Source organism: Sebastes umbrosus, chromosome 10 (assembly GCF_015220745.1).
Source record: "Sebastes umbrosus isolate fSebUmb1 chromosome 10, fSebUmb1.pri, whole genome shotgun sequence".
Lineage (NCBI taxonomy): Eukaryota > Metazoa > Chordata > Actinopteri > Perciformes > Sebastidae > Sebastes > Sebastes umbrosus.
This window is the reverse complement of record NC_051278.1, coordinates 6,719,050-6,737,327: the sequence shown is the minus strand read 5'-3', so window position 1 is coordinate 6,737,327 and position 18,278 is coordinate 6,719,050. Positions and strand designations below refer to the sequence as shown.

At 39.2% G+C, this 18,278-nt stretch overlaps 3 protein-coding genes across 6 annotated transcripts in view; all 3 read left to right on the top strand.

Moving 5' to 3' along the window:
• The window catches only part of LOC119495397 (SLAM family member 9-like), a 21,530-nt gene extending 14,140 nt beyond the window's left edge, over positions 1–7,390 (top strand). The window contains exon 3 of the mRNA XM_037781798.1: positions 6,854–7,390. Coding sequence (XP_037637726.1) covers positions 6,854–6,870 — 17 coding nt within the window. The 3' untranslated portion in view covers positions 6,871–7,390. The remainder of the gene's footprint in view (positions 1–6,853) is intronic.
• LOC119495396 lies at positions 355–7,390 on the top strand. The gene is made up of 2 exons (XM_037781797.1): positions 355–1,152; positions 6,481–7,390. Exons 1-2 carry the CDS (start codon positions 796–798, stop codon positions 6,868–6,870), a joined length of 747 nt encoding a protein of 248 aa, XP_037637725.1. The 5' UTR covers positions 355–795; the 3' UTR covers positions 6,871–7,390.
• Positions 5,731–18,278, top strand: LOC119495393 (SLAM family member 9-like). 4 transcript variants are annotated; one of them, XM_037781793.1, is made up of 2 exons: positions 5,731–6,480; positions 17,554–18,278. In XM_037781793.1, the coding sequence occupies exons 1-2, from the start codon at positions 6,127–6,129 to the stop codon at positions 18,013–18,015; spliced, it is 816 nt and encodes a 271-aa protein (XP_037637721.1). In that variant the 5' UTR covers positions 5,731–6,126; the 3' UTR covers positions 18,016–18,278. The 4 variants fall into 4 exon arrangements, with proteins under 4 accessions (XP_037637721.1, XP_037637720.1, XP_037637722.1 ...); XM_037781792.1 differs by having other exon boundaries at positions 5,733–6,245; positions 17,307–18,278; XM_037781794.1 differs by lacking the exon at positions 5,731–6,480 and adding an exon at positions 14,881–15,437.

Genomic DNA, 18,278 nt, shown 5'->3' with positions numbered 1-18,278 from the left:
TAGGGTCTACGGGTCTAGGGGGTAGGGGGTCTAGGGGTATTGGGGATCTAGGGGTCTAGGGGGTCTAGGGGTATAGGGGATATAGGGGGTCTAGGGAGGTCTATGGTCTAGGGGGTCTCCGTACTGACGGATTCGCTCTACTTCGATTTGCTTTTTAACTTCCAATTCATGTTTCATTCTGTCATGTTCAAGCTGCAGCATCAGAATCTCCTTCTGTTGCTCAAAAGTTAGTCCCTGAGTCTGAAAGGACACAGCAGTAGGACTTGGAGGAGACTTCTCTTCATCTCCGGGCATAATTCCTATTTCGATTAATTTAGATTTGATAGACTCTTTAATATTTTCTTTAATGCGCTTGTCTCCTCCAACAACCACTGAATAATGCTCAGCAATCAAGAGCAACTGCTCTTTTGTGCAGGTATCTGAGTGTGATGTGTTGTGAGTGAAAACTAAAGAAAAGCCAAACAAAGTCAGCCCGGCAGGTTCTGGCAGGGATGAGTCCAGGTGAAGGAGAGAGAGAGACCAGAGCAACGCTTGATTGGGGCTTTTATGCTCAGGGCGCACCAGCATCAGGTGCTCTGCATCACGCATCTTCTCCCTTGAGACCCAGCCTCATTTCCATGGACTTTGGTCCTCGTCTTTCATGGTGACATCTGTTTCTTGCTTCAACAGCCAGAGCAGAAGGCAGGAAGTAAGGGTGTGAACGCACTGCTGAAGGGTGGCGAGCTAAAAAAGACCCGTCGTTTCTTACTGACTATTAAGATTGATATTCTCCCTGTCGTGTATTGAACCGTGGACATGATGGGTAAACAGACTGGGTTTTGTGTGCTGTTGTTGGCGGTGCTGAACGTCGCTGTAACCGAGGATACCGTAACTACGGTGTATTTCACGGATGGCGGAGATCTAACATTAAAAGTGAGGCCTCCTCTTCCGGATCACATCAACATCATCGTGTGGATATTCAACGATAATCTGCTGGCCGAGTGGGTGGAAGATAAGAGTTATAACCTCAGAATTGAAGGACGAGCAAACCTCACCAAAGAGACTGGACAGCTGATCATCAACAACATGAGCAAAGAGGACGAGGGTGTGTATTCAGTGGAGATCAACGACAGAGTCCAGAGTGAGAGATATCAAGCTAAATTGATCAAGAAGGTCCAGAAGCCCAAAGTAGTGCTGAGAATATTTACTTTTGAGTCTAAGAGTTGTAAGTTCTCCTGTGACTCAGACACCACTGGGGCTGAACCAGTCAGCTACAGCTGGAAGAAGGGAGCTGGAGAGTGGGAGGTGTCTGGGAAGGACATCAACATCACCAGCATTGATGACTCAGGAGTGAAAACCTTCACCTGCAGGACGGAGAACCCAGTCAGCCGGGAAGAAAGTGACCCAGAACCCAACCCGCTCTACAAGGAAGTTAAGTCAGACAACAGTGCTGCTGTAGTTGGGGGAGTTGGTGCATTCGTAATTGTGGTTTTTTTTGGGGGTTTGGTTGTGGCATGGATAAAGAAGATAGGCCCCTTCAAGAAGTAAGGAATCAGCAACACTGATCCTGTACATGGAAATGGACAGCCAACTTCTCCTCCTAGTGACAGTGCAACTAATCCATCTGAGAACGAACCACTTCAGGCTAACCCAGAAGACCCAAAGTTAGACGCCAAAGAAACTGCATGAAGTTGAGGAGCTCAAATAGTCCTCAGACTTCTATTTCTGCATACATGACATGTACAAACATGTACATTTGTTGTGTATTTTTTAGCAGTCAGCTGTGTGCTTCATCGATGGTTAACTAGTCTTTTGCAGTGTAAATAAGTCAATATGATTCTTAGATTGATGATGCGAGTGAATCAGCTTTGAATATATCTGATAAGAAACCATACCAAAGAAAAGGCTGATTTAATCACCAGAAGTGAATGTAATCAAACTACCAACATTTCAGCATCTTCTGACCAGTTTCCAAAAAGTCTACACATATGTATCTACTGTATGTTCTTAATAAGCCTTGTACAAAGTATTTCCTTTTATAATTGTAATATAACATTATTTTTAATGGAGCTTCCCAGCAAAAAGCATTTCACACGATTGTACTTGTATAACCGGCGTGACAATAACCATCTTGAATCTTGAATCTTGAATTTGCCACAGAGCGTTCTTTGAAACTTCTCTTATGAAGCAACACATACTCATCAGCAGACACAGCAGCCTCAGCCGCAGCAGTGCTTTTCCGTTCTGTGATGTATGTCGCTATACGATCCGTATAACAATATCTATGAATTTTAACCATCAGAGAAAACTAAACTTATATTAACAGTTATATGATATTCTCAGTGAGTCTTTTGCAGTATAAATAAGTCAATATGATTCTCAGATTGATGATGCAAGTGAAGCAGCTTTGATTATATCTGATAAGAAACCATACCAAAGAAAAGGCTGATTTAATCACCAGAAGTGAATGTAATTAAATTACCAATATTTCAACATTTTCTGACCAGTTTCCAAAAGGTCTACATGTAAAGACGTACACACAATTGCATTTAGTCGTTAAGATTTTAATCTGTAACATGTTTATTTTTTATGTTTTGTATCACTTTGTTCTTATACTAAATGTCCTTACCGCAACATTTTAATTACATTCGTATATATAAATAAATACATATTTTTAAATTCATTTTCATCAAGCTTTGTGCATTATTGTAAATATTGATATAAAAATATTTTCTAAAATTAGGGGATTTCATGATTTTCTTTAAAACCTGAACAATTTAGACAGTAACCATAGATGTCAATCTTCATACTTCCAAGAGTCGAAGTCGAAGGTGACGCCTTCAACTGTCTCTTGTTTTATACAACCAGCAGTCAAAAACTAAAACATATTCAATTTACAGTGATAGAAAAGTAGTAAAATCTCCACATTTGTGAAGTGGCAGCCAGATCATTTTGTAATTTTGCTTGATAAATTACTTTTGACAATCAATCAATCATCAAAATTGACGTTATTATTAAAAGGGTTATTAAACTCTCCATAAATGAAAATGCAGTCCAAAAAAAGTCCCTAATACTCCGTAGTACATTGTCTCTTTTGCCCTCACTGCATTAGACTTATACACTATAAACTTAGACTATAAACTGTGTTACCTTCATCACAATGATCAAATGTTTTGCGGCTCCAGACAGATTTTGTTTTTTGTTTTTTTTGCCTAAAATGGTTCTTTTGATAGTAAAGGTTGCTGACCCCTGTCCTAGACCTTTGGATAATGTGGTACAAATGGAAGATTTGGCAACTTGCACATGGAATTACATTAATTAATCACAAATCACCACATCACATATCACCATGAAACTTCCCCAGTTGATTTCTTACATTAAGAGATTGTTTTTGTATTGCAAGTTTTCTGAAATGTTATCTTTAAATATGCAAATGAGGCATTATATAATGCTGACTTTTGGTAAATTAGGAGAAATCTACAGCCTTACATTATACTGTATATATCTCACTGTGTCCCACCTGTATTTTACATCATACTTGAATGTCTGTTTACCAGTTACCAATAGTCTTATAGTGCCCCCTACTGGCACTTATAGGAACCTGCCACTGCAGACTGAGCCCAACTTTACAGTAGAAGTAGCCTGTATCAGGTGGTGTAATCAACAGGCACTCAGATCTTTATTAGTTTGGTTTATTAGTTGTATTATTAATCTGCAAAGTAACCAAAGGTATCAAATGTAGTGCAGTAAACAGTATTTCCTTCTAATATGTAACAAGTGGAATAGAAGTACACTAGAGTAAGTGTATTTTCTACCACCAGTCGTCATTTCTCTGTATCTGAAGATGTATCATAGTGATAAAATACCCCCCGGTAGAACGGCATCCATATAACCGTTCACTCATTCAAAGCATTTATGGTGAATAATAATATGCCATACTGGTAAATGTTCTGATGTGTGACCGTGTTACAGGATAACTAAAAATAATAAAAATAGGCCCTTGCTAACCCTTTCACTTCCAAATCCTACAGTATTTATCTAACAAAGAGCACTTAGCCTTGAATGAACTTTCTAATAATAAAGACATCAGTATTCGTCCAGTGGATAAGGGTGGCGCTGTAGTTGTATTATCCAAAGAAAAATACATTGACCAACAAAACCTGTGTTGGACTTACAGTAAGCTGCTCAGCTTTGGCTCATTTCTCAAAACAGTCTTAACTTTCTCTAAACTGAAAGTGCAGCCTTCACAACTGCTTCATGGGACATTACAACTCTATTGCATGTTTGCAAAAGGTAGTAACTCACCCAAAACACTTCATTCATGCTCCTAAACCTTGTTATTGTTTCAGTAAATTGGCCACCAAAATGAAAAGTAATTTTGTCATCGTGTGAGTCAAAATGTGTAGATGATTTTTCCCCATGACAGTCAACCCTGGAAATGTTTTTTTATATACAAATCTCTGTTTTGTTCTACTTTTTATTGACACTGACTGCTTATACTGTACGATACAAGAAAGTCAGTTTTTGGTCTAGTTGAATGTGTATCGCACTGAGCTTTTCAGATTCCCATTTCAACAGTAGGTCAAATACAAATAATATAAATGTATATAAATGTAAGAGTTACACAGAAAAAGGATATGCACATTTGTATGTATGTGTACAGTTAATTTTTTTGTGCAGCAATGTGTTGAACAGAAATTTTGCCACAAATGACATCCATGCCAAAAAACAACAACTTGTTGTTTCTCATCACTGAGAAACAACTCATCAGTTTTGATCAGCAAGACGTGCAAGTGGTTATTGTACTGACTCTTCTATACACACGTGCAAAGACATCTGCTTGAATGAATACAACATTTTAATCTGTTGTGAACGACAAACTAATTGTTTAGAGATTTGAGCTCATTGTTTAGAAAAAAATAATTCTCATTTGAGAATTGAGCCAAAGCGAATGAGAAAAACTGTAAAAGAACACATGATGTTCTATTGAAATGATGATGGATTTGGTTTTCTAACGGTTGAACACCCTGTTATTGCTGCTTTTTACCTACTCCCCAAAGTGCACAAGGGGCCTAAAGATAACCCTCCTGGCCGTTCTATTATATCAGGTAATGGTACTCTCACAGAACCCACTTCTAAATATATTGATTCCTTTATTAAACCTTTGGTAAGAAAACTACCATCCTTTATTGAGGACACCACTGATGTGTGACTCCGGTCCCATTTCCTTGTCTAGGGGGTCTAGGGGTCTAGGGGGTCTAGGGTGTCTAGGGGTATAGGGGGTCTAGGGGTCTAGGGGGTCTAGGGGCCTAGGGGGTCTTGGGGTCTAGGGAGGTCTAGGGGTCTAGGGAGGTCTAGGGTCTAGGGGGTCTCCTTACTGACGGATTCTCTCTACTTCAATTTGCTTTTTAACTTCCAGTTCATGTTTCATTTTGTCATGTTCAAGCTGCAACATCAGAATCTCCTTCTGTTGCTCAAAAGTTAGTCCCTGAGTCTGAAAGGACACAGCAGTAGGACTTGGAGGAGACTTCTCTTCATCTCCGGGCATAATTCCTATTTTGATTAATTTAGATTTGATAGACTCTTTAATATTTTCTTTATTGCGCTTGTCTCCTCCAACAACCACTGAATAATGCTCAGCAATCAAGAGCAACTGCTCTTTTGTGCAGGTATCTGAGTGTGATGTGTTGTGAGTGAAAACTAAAGAAAAGACAAACAAAGTCAGCCCGGCAGGTTCTGGCAGGGATGAGTCCAGGTGAAGGAGAGAGAGAGACCAGAGCAACGCTTGATTGGGGCTTTTATGCTCAGGGCGCACCAGCATCAGGTGCTCTGCATCACGCATCTTCTCCCTTGATACCTTCAAGGACACAGGGAAGGAATACATGGCAAATCCACACTGGCATCTCAGTAGTGAGGCTGTCACACTATACCACCCCCCCGGAGATATGACGCGTTGATGGCGCGTGACCCAGCCTCCTTTTAACAGAACTTCATGGTGACTTCTGCTTTCGTTTTCTCAAAAGCCAGCAGAAGGCAGGAAGGAAGGGTGTGAACGCACTGCTGAAGGGTGGCGAGCTAAACAAGAACCGTCGTTTCTTACTGACTATTAAGATTGATATCCTCCCCGTGGTGTATTGATCCGTGGACATGATGGGGAAACTGACCGGGTTGTGTGTGCTGTTGTTGGTGCTGAACGTCGCTGTAACCGAGGATACTGTAACACCGGTGTACTTCACGGATGGTGGAGATCTAACGTTAAAAGTGAGGCCTCCTCTTCCGGATCACATCAACATCATCGTGTGGTTATTCAACGATAATCTGCTGGCTGAGTGGGTGGAAGATAAGAGTTATAACCTCAGACTTAAAGGACGAGCAAACCTCACCACAGAGACTGGACAGCTGATCATCAACAAGATGAGCAAAGAGGACGAGGGTGTGTATTCAGTGGAGATCAACAACAGAGTCCAGAGTGAGAGATATCAAGCTAAATTGATCAAGAAGGTCCAGAAGCCCAAAGTAGCTCTAGGGACATTGACTTGTGAACCTGATTTTGATAGTTGTAGGTTCTTCTGTGACTCAGACACCACTGAGGCTGAACCCATCACCTACAGCTGGAAGAAGGGAGATGGCGAGTGGGAGGTGTCTGGGAAGGACATCGTCATCACCAGAAGGTATGACTCAGGTGGGAAGAACTTCACCTGCAGGATGAAGAACCCAGTCAGCCAGGAAGAAAGTGACCCCGAACCCATCCTGCTCTACAAGGAGCCTACTGAGCCAGACAACAATGCTGCAAAGGGGGTGGGTATTTTTTTTGGTGTGCTCTTAGCTGTGGTTGCGGCTGGGGGTGTTGGTGTGGCATGGATAAAGAAGTTAGGCCCCTTCAATAAATGAAGCCTCAACATCCCTGATTCTACAAATGGAAATGTACAGCCAACTTCTCCTCCTAGTGACAGTTCACCTAAGACAGCTGAGACCATACCACTTTAGGCTAACCCACAAGACACAAAGTCAGACGCCAAAGAAACTGCATGAAGTTGAGTAGCTCAAATAGTCCTCAGACTTCTATTTCTGCATACATGACATGTACAAACATGTAATTTTTTTGTGTATTTTTTAGCAGTCAGCTGTGTGCTTCATTGACTGTTACCTGCAGCAGAGGGATTTTCAAAAGAACAAAGTTGTTTTTTAGAACAAATTAATTGTATTTTTTATTTTTTATTTTTTTTTAAACAGCCACCTGTGTGTTTATATATGTATGTATGTATGTATGTATGTGGGTGTTTCTGCAACTAAAATCACTTTTGACTCTCCTAAATTAAAAAAAAAAACAATCTCTATGAATTTTAACCATCAGAGAAAACTAAACTTATATTAACAGATATATGATATTCTCAGTGAGTCTTTGCAGTGTGCCTGAGGATGTAAATAAGTCAATCAGACATATTGATAATGTGAGTGAAGCAGCTTTGAATATATCTGATAAGAAACCATACCAAAGAAAAGGCTGATTTAATCACCAGAAGTGAATGTAATTAAATTACCAACATTTCAGCATTTTCTGACCAGTTTCCAAAAGGTCTACACATAAAGACGTACACGCTATTGCATTTAGTCGTTAAGATTTTAATCTGTAACATGTTTATTTTTTATGTTTTGTATCACTTTGTTCTTATACTAAATGTCCTTACCGCAACATTTCAGTAACATTCATATATATAAATAAATACATATTTTTAAATTCATTTTCATCAAACTTTGTGCATTATTGTAAATATTGATATAAAAATATTTTCTAAAAATAACAACCTGAACAATTTAGACGGTAACCATAGATGTCAATCTTCATACTTCCAACTGTCTCTTGTTTTATACAACCAGCAGTCAAAAACTAAAATATATTCAATTTACAGTGATAGAAAAGTAGTAAAATCTCCACATTTGTGAAGTGGCAGCCAGATCATTTTGTAGTTTTTACTTGATAAATTACTTTTGACAGTAAACAATCATCAAAATTGACGTTATTATTTAAAGGGTTATTAAACTCTCCAGAAATGATAATGCAGTCCAAAAAAAAGCTCTTAAAGTTCTTTCGTAGAGAAGACATCAGGATATCATATTGGATCTGTTTTTATATTTAGCTTTTTATTCTTATAATAAACACTGTCAGTTAGTTGGTTGTTAATTTCTATACATTTGTTTTTCTGTCAGTGCCATAATATAATTGGAGTTTGTCTTTTTTGTCTTGAACTTAAATCCATAAATGATAATGCAGTCCAAAAAAAGATGTGTGAAGTGATGTTGGTGGTACTACACTGTATAATACTGAAGTTAATGAATATTTTTCTCTTTTCGGCGTTGCACTTTGTAGACGGTCCCTGACCTCTCGTCTCTCAGCCGGCTGCACATAGAGACCAATATTATGTGTTATGTGTTGATTAGAATGAGGTTATAGCTCGTTATCTACCTCACTACGGTTAGAAAGAGCCGTTGTTTGTGTTTTAACAACGTTTTGGTTATGAGTTATTGATCCAGGAAGTTTGAATCTGTCAATATCTTTCCAACTTTACCGAAGTACATCATCTAGGGGGGCTCTGTACATCAGCAACGTGTAGACAGTCAGGAATGATTGGATGAAGTGCTCTAGGAAGTAACTCGAGGGAACGAGATAATAAAAACTTTCTTCTAGGGGTCTAGGGAGGCTCCGTAGGAACTAAACCAAAAAGGGAGAACCTACACTATGTAGCCAAAGGTATGTGGACACACTTTAGTGTACATTTGATCTGGGACTGTTTTTATGTTAAACATTTCTATTTGTTGTTTTATTATTTACAAAAGGTATAGCACAACGGCAAAACTATAAAGTAACTAATTTACATATTTGGAACTATATTATCCTAGACCAGGGGTCAGCAACCTGCAGCTCTGGAGCCACATGAGGCTCTTCAGCTCCTCTCCAGTGGCTCCCTGTGGATTTATAAACATGGAAATGAATAACTGTTTTTTGTTTATATTTTCATTATTATTTATCATTGTTGAAGGTCTATGGTACGACGGTACGACAGAGTATTAGGGCCACATTGAGGAAAAAAAATCTAAGATTTCAAGAATAAAGTCATAACATTATGAGAATAAAGTCATAATATTATAAAGTAGTATTTTTACGTGTTATTTAATTTTTTTCTCGTAAAGTTATGACTTTATTCTTGTAATATTATGACTTTATTCTGGATATCTCAGATGTTTTTCCCTCACTGTGACCCCTAATACTCTGTCAGACATTGTCTCTTTGGCCCTCACGGCATTAGACTTATATACTATATACTTAGACTATAAACTGTGTTACCTTCATCACAATGATCAAATGTTTTGCGGCTCCAGACAGATTTTTTTTTTGTTCGTTTTGCCTAAAATGGCTCTTTTGATAGTAAAGGTTGCTGACCCCTGCCCTTGACCTTTGGATAATGTGGTACACATGGAAGATTTGGCAACTTGCACATGGAATTACATTAAGTAATCACAAAGAGAGAAAAATAAATAAATAAATAGATAAAAGAAATAACAATAATAATAGTAATAATAAATAATTCGTAAAAAAGAAATATATATATATATATATATATACATACATACATACACCCACATATGCATATATATATATATATATATATATATATATGTACATACATGCACACACATACATTTAAAATAATAATAAAACCATAATACATACACCGAAACATGGAAAAATAAAATAAATAAATAAAAACATAAAGGGTTGTTGTTCATTTTGGCCTTCAAAGATATGTATTGTTAAAGTCCATACATTTTGCAATACACTACAGGTGAATAGGTTTTCTTTAACTAACATATCACCATGAAACTTCCCCAGTTGATTACTTACATTAAGAGATTTTTTTTGTATTACAAGTTTTCTGAAATGTTATCTTTAAATATGCAAATGATGCATTATATAATGCTGACTTTTGGTAAATTAGGAGAAATCTACAGCGTTACATTATACTGTATACATCTCACTGTGTCCCACCTGTATTTTATATCATTCTCGAATGTCTGTTTACAAGTTACCAATAGTCTTATAGTGCCCCCTACTGGCACTTATAGGAACCTGCCACTGCAGACTGAGCCCAACTTTACAGTAGAAGTAGCCTGTATCAGGTGGTGTAATCAACAGGCACTCAGATCTTTATTAGTTTGGTTTATATGTTGTATTATTAATCTGCAAAGTAACCAAAGGTATCAAATGTAGTGCAGTAAAAAAAATCCCTCTAAGATGTAACAAGTGGAATAGAAGTACTAAGTACTAAGTACAAGAATGTTAAAATTTTACTTAAGTACACTAGAGTAAGTGTATTTTCTACCACCGGTCGTCATTTCTCTGTATCTGAAGATAGATCATAGTGATAAAATACCCCCGGTAGAACAGCATCCATATAACCGTTCACTCATTCAAAGCATTTATGGTGAATAATAATATGCCATACTGGTAAATGTTCTGATGTGTGACCGTGTTACAGGCTAACTAAAAATAATAAAAATAGGCCCTTGCTAACCCTTTCACTTCCAAATCCTACAGTATTTATCTAACAAAGAGCACTTAGCCTTGAATGAACTTTCTAATAATAAAGACATCAGTATTCGTCCAGCGGATAAGGGTGGCGCTGTAGTTGTATTATCCAAAGAAAAATACATTGAACAGCAAAACCTGTGTTGGACTTACAGTAAGCTGCTCAGCTTTGGCTCATTTCTCAAAACAGTCTTAACTTTCTCTAAACTGAAAGTGCAGCCTTCACAACTGCTTCATGGGACATTACAACTCTATTGCATGTTTGCAAAAGGTAGTAACTCACCCAAAACACTTCATTCATGCTCCTAAACCTTGTTATTGTTTCAGCAAATTGGCCACCAAAATGAAAAGTAATTTTGTCATCGTGTGAGCCGTCCTGGTCAAAATGTGGAGATGATTTCCCCCATGACAGTCAACCCTGGAAATGATTTTTATATACAAATCTCTGTTTTGTTCTACTTTTTATTGACACTGACTGCTTATACTGTACGATACAAGAAAGTCAGTTTTGTCTAGCTGAATGTGTAGTCAGTAGGTCAAATACAAATAATATAAATGTATATAAATGTAAGATTTACTCAGAAAATGGATATGCACATTTGTATGTATACAGTCAATTTATCCGTGCAGCAATGTATTGAACAGAAATTTTGCCACAAAATTACATCCATGCCAAAAAACAACAACAACAACAACAACAACAAAAACAACAACAACAACAACAACAACAACAACAACAACAACAACAACCCTGCAACAATGAAAAAAACCTGAGGCCTGCACTACGAAGCGAGTTCAACATACCCAGGGTATCTTCTCGTTATCTGGCTTCACTTAACCTAACAAACGAGATCTCGCTGAACTGTACTACGAAGCTGGTTATCAACTCAGTAACTCAACCCAGGGTTTTCCAATCTGGCTGTGAGCGCGTTCACATGAACGAGGCGGTGTTTGCAGCATCTGACCAATCACAGACACGGACTAGTCTACTGACGCGCAGACACATTTAACAAAGAGCAAACTATATTAGACAAATACGAAGTTAAACACTTAATCAGACTAAAAGTAACACAGTTGAAGCTGCTAAATGCAGGAATAGCTGGTGAAAGAAAATACTCCCGATGTGTGAATGCGTAAATTAACAGATTTATTAATTTAACGGAAAACTGAAAAGTAAAGTAAACTTGTCTAAATATAAATAGCGTTTACGAGAATAATAGATAAATGGGATACACTTATTTTTAACCTTCATGGTTCAGCAGGCATCTATGAGTATTTAAACATCCTGTCACCTGCTTCCTCCCTCTTTGACGGTGTGAAAAGGACTCAAGAGGAAGTAAAAAAAGATAAATATAAAAATATAATTCAAAGCTGTAAACACCCACAGCATAAAGTCAGCTGTCATTCCTGTATTTGTCAGTTTAAACTGTGTTTTTTTAGTCTGGATTATGACTTAAACTTCTTCATATGTGTGTGATATTATCATACAATCACCGCACTGAGCTCTGATTGGTCAGTAGGAGGTGATTTCATACGAGTTGATCTCTTATCTGGAACATAACCTGCTCCTGAGCAGGTTAGCTGTTCAGCATCAGTTACCATGGAGATCTACCTCGATAAGAAGTGACCCAGCTTCGTAGTACAGAAAACCCAGAGTTAACCCTGAAGTTACCTCGATAACCGCAAATCCTGCTTCGTAGTACAGGCCTCTGAAGTAGTTCAGTTCAAAAACAACAAACTGTACCTCCTCGTCATAGATATTTATGGAGTATACATGCATGTCTGACAGATTTTGATAATTGAATGGATCATTTTGCATGTGACGGCTCAAACGATGAAAGATTGTTTAGAAGTTGTGAAGAAGACGACAATTTCACTGAGAAACAACTCATCAGTTTTGATCCATGTGCAAGTGGTTATTGTACTGACTCTTTTGTACTTTATGTGCAGTTTGCTTGAATGAATGAACAATTTGAATCTGTTGTGAACGACAAACTAATTGTTTAGAGATTTGAGCTCATTGTTTTGAAAAAAATAATTCTCATTTGAGAATTGAGCCAAAGCGAATGAGAAAAACTGTGAAAGAACACATGATGTTCTATTGAAATGATGATGAATTTGTTTTCTAACAGTTGAACACCCTGTTATTGCTGCTTTTTACCTACTCCCCAAAGTGCACAAGGGGCCTAAAGATAACCCTCCTGGCCGTTCTATCATATCAGGTAATGGTACTGTCACAGAACCCACTTCTAAATATATTGATTCCTTTATTAAACCTTTGGTAAGAAAACTACTATCCTTTATTGAGGACACCACTGATGTGTTGAATAGGATTGCCACTTTGACTGATATCCGGTCCCATTTCCTTGTCACCAAGGATTTAGAAAGTTTATATACAAATATTGACCACCAGGAGGGGCTACTTGCTTTAACCTTTCAGACAGAGGGAACTCCACACACTCCTCTGATTTCCTACTGAAATTGACAAACTGGGTCATTCACAATAATGTTTTTTTGTTCATGAATGAAATATATATTTAAAAGATGGTGGTACACTATGGGCTCCTGTTTTTGTCCAAATTATGTTTGTCTTTTTTGGGGGGGTTTGTGGGAAAAAGGAATATGTTTTGAATCAATGGAAATTTGGACCTTGTGGTCAGATTATTTTCCAGGCAGTTGTTTTCAAGTTTCAAGATTGAACCTTGAACCTCATGTTAACGCAACTTGTGATTTTTAGGTTGTAGCGGGCTCAATTTTAAAGCTAGAGTGAAGATACTAGTATCATATGAAACTAGAAAACCTACAATCTATTGGTGCCAACCATGTCATACTATGTTGCGAAGGAGGATAAATAACGCTTCAAACTTACGCTGAATTTTGGTGAGGAAAAATGGCATGGCCATTTTCAAAGGGGTCCCTTGACCTTTGACCTCAAGATATGTGAATGAAAATTGGTTTTGGCTTTTTTAATAAATTAGCCACAACAATAAAGGCTTTTTACTGTTATTAAGATATTATTAAGATACTGGCATCATATGAAACGAGAAAACATGCCATGTCACACTAGCTTGTCGGGAAGGACGCTAAATAAAGCTCCATACTAAATTTTGGCGAGGAAAAGCTGGCATGCCCTCTCCCATGTTGATGTTAAATACTTGACAAATCTGCCTTTAAGGTACATTTTGAACAGATCAAAAAATGTGTGATTAATTTGCATCCCAATTGTCTGTGAATTATTGTGAAAGAACAGTCACAGAGTCCCGTCCTCCCCGTAGTCCCAATATGAACATAGAATAATAAAACATGCAAACTGAGAATCCCCTTCAACCTAAAAATATCCTTGTAATTCAAAACGCAAATAACTTGGTGTATCTCTTCTGGCACTTAGCGGCCACCGTCATGTAGTGACGTCACACAGATCATCCAATCAGCAAGCGATAGTCTTGGTCACCTGACCAGAAACTGAAAATCAAAACAATGTGACTAACTGAGTGGTGAGGTATTGTTTGGCATTAAAGCCCTCTTTTCCCTCAGAAAGCTCATGAACGCAGATGTTGTTTCTCCTGCTGCGATCTTCAAGGTCCGCTAACTTTACTTCTACTGCCGTTAGTGATTTTGACAGTCATTTCGATGTGCGCTGTACCTTTTCTGTGCATGGTTGCATGGTCTGCCTGTAGTACACTGGTTTCTTCCCTGAGTGACAACATGTCTGACTGTAGGGCATCAACACGTTGCTCAAGGCAAGTAAATCTCTCCTTGGAGATGAACTCAGCCTTGGAAAAAGGTTTCTCCAGTGCAGCTTCTATCAGGTTGCTGCGTGTTTGTTTTGCTTCCCTGCGGCATGAGCTAACAAAGTTTCACTTCAGAAAGGTTTTGTAGAGCTGTTGCAACTTTAAACCACTGATCCGGTTTTGAGAATCACCAACAATTACTCCGATTGCATTGGAAGGAGTCAGGGGGGTAAGGGGAGATCTGGACACAGCTACAGCTCAGCAGCCACCTTTGAGCAATCAAGAGCAACTCTTTTGTGCAGGTATCTGAGTGTGATGTGTTGTGAGTGAAAACTAAAGAAAAGACAAACAAAGTCAGCCCGGCAGGTTCTGGCAGGGATGAGTCCAGGTGAAGGAGAGAGAGAGACCAGAGCAACGCTTGATTGGGGCTTTTATGCTCAGGGCGCACCAGCATCAGGTGCTCTGCATCACGCATCTTCTCCCTTGATACCTTCAAGGACACAGTGAAGGAATAAATGGCAGATCCACACTGGCATCTCAGTAGTGAGGCTGTCACACTATACCACCCCCCCGGAGATATGACGCGTTGATGGCGCGTGACCCAGCCTCCTTCCCATGAACTTTGGTCCTACAGTCTGTCAAAGTGACTTCTGCTTTTGTTTCCTCAACAGCCAGCAGAAGGAAGGGTGTGAACGCACTGCTTAAGGATGTGGGGCGAAAATAGAACCGTCTGTTTCTTACTGACTATGAAGCTCGATATCTTTCCAGTGGTGTATTGATCCGTGGACATGATGGGGAAACTGACCGGGTTGTGTGTGCTGTTGTTGGTGCTGAACGTCGCTGTAACCGAGGATACCGTAACTATGGTCTACTTCACGGATGGCGGAGATCTAACGTTAAAAGTGAAGCCTCCTCTTCCGGATCACATCAACATCATCTTGTGGTTATTCAACGATAATCTGCTGGCTGAGTGGGAGGAAGATGAGGGTTATTACCTCAGACTTAAAGGACGAGCAAACCTCACCACAGAGACTGGACAGCTGATCATCAACAAGATGAGCAAAGAGGACGAGGGTGTGTATTCAGTGGAGATCAACGACGGAGTCCAGAGTGAGAGATATCGAGCTAAATTGATCAAGAAGGTCCAGAAGCCCAAAGTAGCTCTAGGGACATTGACTTGTGAACCTGATTTTGATAGTTGTAGGTTCTTCTGTGACTCAGACACCACTGAGGCTGAACCCATCACCTACAGCTGGAAGAAGGGAGATGGAGAGTGGGAGGTGTCTAGGAAGGACATCGTCATCACCAGAAGGTATGACTCAGGTGGGAAGACCTTCACCTGCAGGATGGAGAACCCAGTCAGCCGGGAAGAAAGTGACCCAGAACCCAACCCGCTCTACAAGGAGCCCAGCGTCGTTGGTCGTGCAGTTGGGGGACTTTTTGGTGCTTTGGGAATTTTGGTTGTGGTTGGTTTGGTTGTGGCATGTAAAAAGAAGATATGCCCCTTCAAGAATCGAGACACCAACATCACTGATCCTGCACATGAAAATGGAGATGTACAGCTTTCTGCTCATCCTAGTGACAGTGCAATATATGAGAACGTTACACATACCACTTCAAGATAACCCCTAAGACACAAAGTCAGACGCCAAAGAAACTGCATGAAGTTTAGTAGCTCAAAAGGTCCTCAGACTACTATTTCTGCATACATAACATGTACAAACATGTTAATGTTTTGTGTATTTTTTAGCAGTCAGCTGTGTGCATCATCGACGGTTTTGGTGCTTTGGGAATTTTGGTTGTGGTTGGTTTGGTTGTGGCATGTAAAAAGAAGATATGCCCCTTCAAGAATCGAGACACCAACATCACTGATCCTGCACATGAAAATGGAGATGTACAGCTTTCTGCTCATCCTAGTGACAGTGCAATATATGAGAACGTTACACGTACCACTTCAAGATAACCCCTAAGACACAAAGTCAGACGCCAAAGAAACTGCATGAAGTTTAGTAGCTCAAAAGGTCCTCAGACTTCTATTTCTGCATACATAACATGTACAAACATGTTAATGTTTTGTGTATTTTTTAGCAGTCAGCTGTGTGCATCATCGACGGTTACTTGCAGCAGAGGGATTTTCATGACAACAAAGTTGTTTTTTAGAACAGCATGAAAACATTATTGTATTTTGTTATTTATTTATTTATTTATTTTTTAAACAGCCACCTGTGTGTATGTATGTATGTATGTATGTATGTGGGTGTTTCTGCAACTAAAATCCCTTTTGACTCTCCTAAATTAAAAAAAAAAAAACAATCTCTATGAATGTTAACCATCAGAGAAAACTAAACTTATATTAACAGATATATGATATTCTCAGTGAGTCTTTGCAGTGTGCCTGAGGATGTAAATAAGTCAATCAGACATATTGATAATGTGAGTGAAGCAGCTTTGAATATATCTGATAAGAAACCATACCAAAGAAAAGGCTGATTTAATCACCAGAAGTGAATGTAATTAAATTACCAACATTTCAGCATTTTCTGACCAGTTTCCAAAAAGTCTACACATAAAGACGTACACACAATTGCATTTAGTCGTTAAGATTTTAATCTGTAACATGTTTATTTTTTATGTTTTGTATCACTTTGTTCTTATACTAAATGTCCTTACGCGTTGATGATGCGTGACCCAGCCTCATTTTAATAGAACTTGGTCCTCGTCTTTCATGGTGACATCTGTTTCCGTTGCTTCAACAGCCAGCAGAAGGCAGGAAGGAAGGGTGTGGACGCACTGCTGAAGGGTGACGAGTTAAACAAGAACCGTCGTGTCTTACTGACTATGAAGATCGATATCCTCCCTGTTCTCGTGGTGTATTGATCCGTGGACATGATGGGTAAATTGACTGGGTTGTGTGTGTTGTTTTTGTTGGCGGTGCTGAATGTCGCTGTAACCGAGGATACCGTAACTACGGTGTACTTCACGTATGGCGGAGAACTTACATTAAAAGTGAGGCCTGCTTTTCCGGGACACATCAACAACATCTTGTGGAAGTTCAACGGTAATCTGCTGGCCGAGTGGGTGGAGTATCTGGTTCTGGTTCTTCGTTATGAACCCAGAATTAAAAGACGAACAGCCCTCACCATAGAGACTGGACAGCTGATCATCAACAACATGAGGAAAGACGACGAGGGTGTGTATTCAGTGCTGATCAACGACAGAGTCCAGAGTGAGAGATATAATGCAACACTGATCGAGAAGGTCCAGAAGCCCAAAGTATGGTTGAGACCATTGATTTGTGGAGCTGATTTTGAGAGTTGTGGGTTCTCCTGTGATTCAGACACCACCGAGGCTGAACCCATCACCTACAGCTGGAAGAAGGGTGATGGAGAGTGGGAGGTGTCTGGGAAGGACATCACCATCACCAGCACGGATGACTCAGGTATGAAGACCTTCACCTGCAGGATGGAGAACCCAGTCAGCCGGGAAGAAAGTGACCCAGAACACAACCCGCTCTACAAGGAGCCTTACAGTGCAAATTGTGGAATTTTTTTTGCTGGTTTGCTCGTCTTATCTGGGGTCGGGGCTGGTGTGATTGTGGCATGGGAAAATATGAAGGGCTCCTTGAAGAATCGAGGCAACAACATCACTGATCCTGCACATGGAAATGAACAGCCTACTTCTCCTATATATGAGACCATACCACTTCAGGATAACCCCTAAGACACAAAGTCAGACGCCAAAGAAACTGCATGAAGTTGAGGAGCTCAAAAGGTCCTCAGACTTCTATTTCTGCATACATGACATGTACAAACATGTTCATTTTTTTTGTATTTTTTAGCAGTCAGCTGTGTGCATCATCGACGGTTACTTGCAGCAGAGGGATTTTCTTGACAACAAAGTTGTTTTTTAGAACAGCATGAAAACATGATTGTATTTTATTGTTTTTTTTTAAATAGCCACCTGTGTGTTTATATATGTATGTA